General features: G+C 42.9%; 1 protein-coding gene across 1 annotated transcript in view; it reads left to right on the top strand.

Moving 5' to 3' along the window:
- The window catches only part of stau2 (staufen double-stranded RNA binding protein 2), an 84,204-nt gene extending 82,906 nt beyond the window's left edge, over window positions 1-1,298 (top strand). The window contains exons 15-16 of the mRNA XM_020599988.1: window positions 41-106; window positions 1,226-1,298. Of these exons, the coding sequence (XP_020455644.1) occupies window positions 41-106; window positions 1,226-1,261 (102 nt within the window). The 3' untranslated portion in view covers window positions 1,262-1,298. The remainder of the gene's footprint in view (window positions 1-40; window positions 107-1,225) is intronic.
- Window positions 1,299-1,514: the final 216 nt, after the last annotated feature.

Below are 1,514 nucleotides of genomic sequence, written 5' to 3'. Positions count from 1 at the left end.
CTTGTTCACATCACCATCTGTTGTTCCTCTCTCTTCTCAGGCTGCTCTAAGTGCCTTGAAACAGCTGTCGGAGCAGGGACTGGACCCAGTGGATGGCCCCATCAAGGTACAACAGCACGCCAAACTGGGCAGACACTCCATGCTCACTGTGTGGTGGAGGTTGTACCAATCAGGGTAGTTAGATGCTTGTCTAGTGAGAAGGCAGATGTGTGTTGTTTGCCAGTCTGTCTTATTGCAATTCCACAGTGCTACAGGCTAGCCCACCGCTGGCCCCCTCCCCACCTACAGACAGTTCTCAACATTTCTGACACTGTTCTTCTATAGAAAAGCAACAGTTGGCATATATATCTACATGTACCACACACCTGTCAGTGCTTGATACTTTCATGATGGCTATCACCGAGACTTAGTCATGACAGGAAAGAGGGCTTTCTCCACATACCTCTTCTCCATTCCTCACGATCCCTAGTCCTCCACAAACAGGAAGGAGGGAAGGACAAACAACAGCCCAGAATGTAGTATAAATATAGGAATGTAATGAGGTTTTTTAGAAACCAAGGAGGAAGTCACTATTAAGCATTTCTGGAGTGTTTTTATAGTAGGTGTGTGCTGGGAAGAAACGTTTAGGCAGGGCTGTTTTCTTGCAGCCCCATGCCTCCTTCAGAGTGAAACAGGAAGGGAGCAAAGAGATGAAAAACAGCCACGGTATTACAACAGCTTAATTTGCACCACTGTCGGAGGAGAGCAGCAAATATGGCAGCAATTACTTTCACCTGAGCAGTTAATCACTCATTTCTTGCTGTGCTCTTTCCCGGCTTAGTCTGTAAAGCTCATTAACTCACCCCTACTTTGCTGTTAGCACATTTTTGGTCATTGACCCTCAGATGATTGCGGTTATTGATATTTTTAAAAAGGTTTTCCACAAATTAGCAGGTTTTGTTTTGGCTGCGATCCACTTTCCCTCCTGATTAAAAAATAAAAATTAAAAAACACAGAACAGGAGCCACAGCTGATCAGTTAGTGTGAAACAGACTGAGGTCAAGGACTTGTTAAGTGTCTGGAGCCAGAGCCACAGTAATTTTTTTGTCTTTGTAAGTTTATATTTATTTATTTTTTAAGTACAAAAATCACATATCTTATTTTGAAAGAGCTGGAACACTATTAACAACATTGCTCGAGTCCTTGGACAAAATCTGCCCTAACACAGTTTCATTTGTCTTTTCAGACCAATGAACCATGTGGGAGGGAGGACGGACATTAAACAGACTAACTCAGGCACCACCACTCAGGTCTGCAACCACAATTTACACACCCCCACCCCACAATGGCCACTGTATCCTGCAAAACCTGCAACATGGATGTGCACCGAGAAATGGACTAAAACACCATTACCTGAGTCTATGTGAAGACAACACTATCTTAACACCTTTATTGATTATTTCTGTCAAAAAATTAGAGAAAACTAAAATTCAAAATAACGAGATACGTGCATGGGTACTGTATGAAATGAAGGG

This window comes from Monopterus albus, unplaced genomic scaffold (genome assembly GCF_001952655.1).
Source record: "Monopterus albus unplaced genomic scaffold, M_albus_1.0 scaffold44.1, whole genome shotgun sequence".
NCBI lineage: Eukaryota > Metazoa > Chordata > Actinopteri > Synbranchiformes > Synbranchidae > Monopterus > Monopterus albus.
The sequence above is the reverse complement of the archived record's forward strand: the minus strand, read 5'-3'. Positions and strand labels throughout refer to the sequence as shown.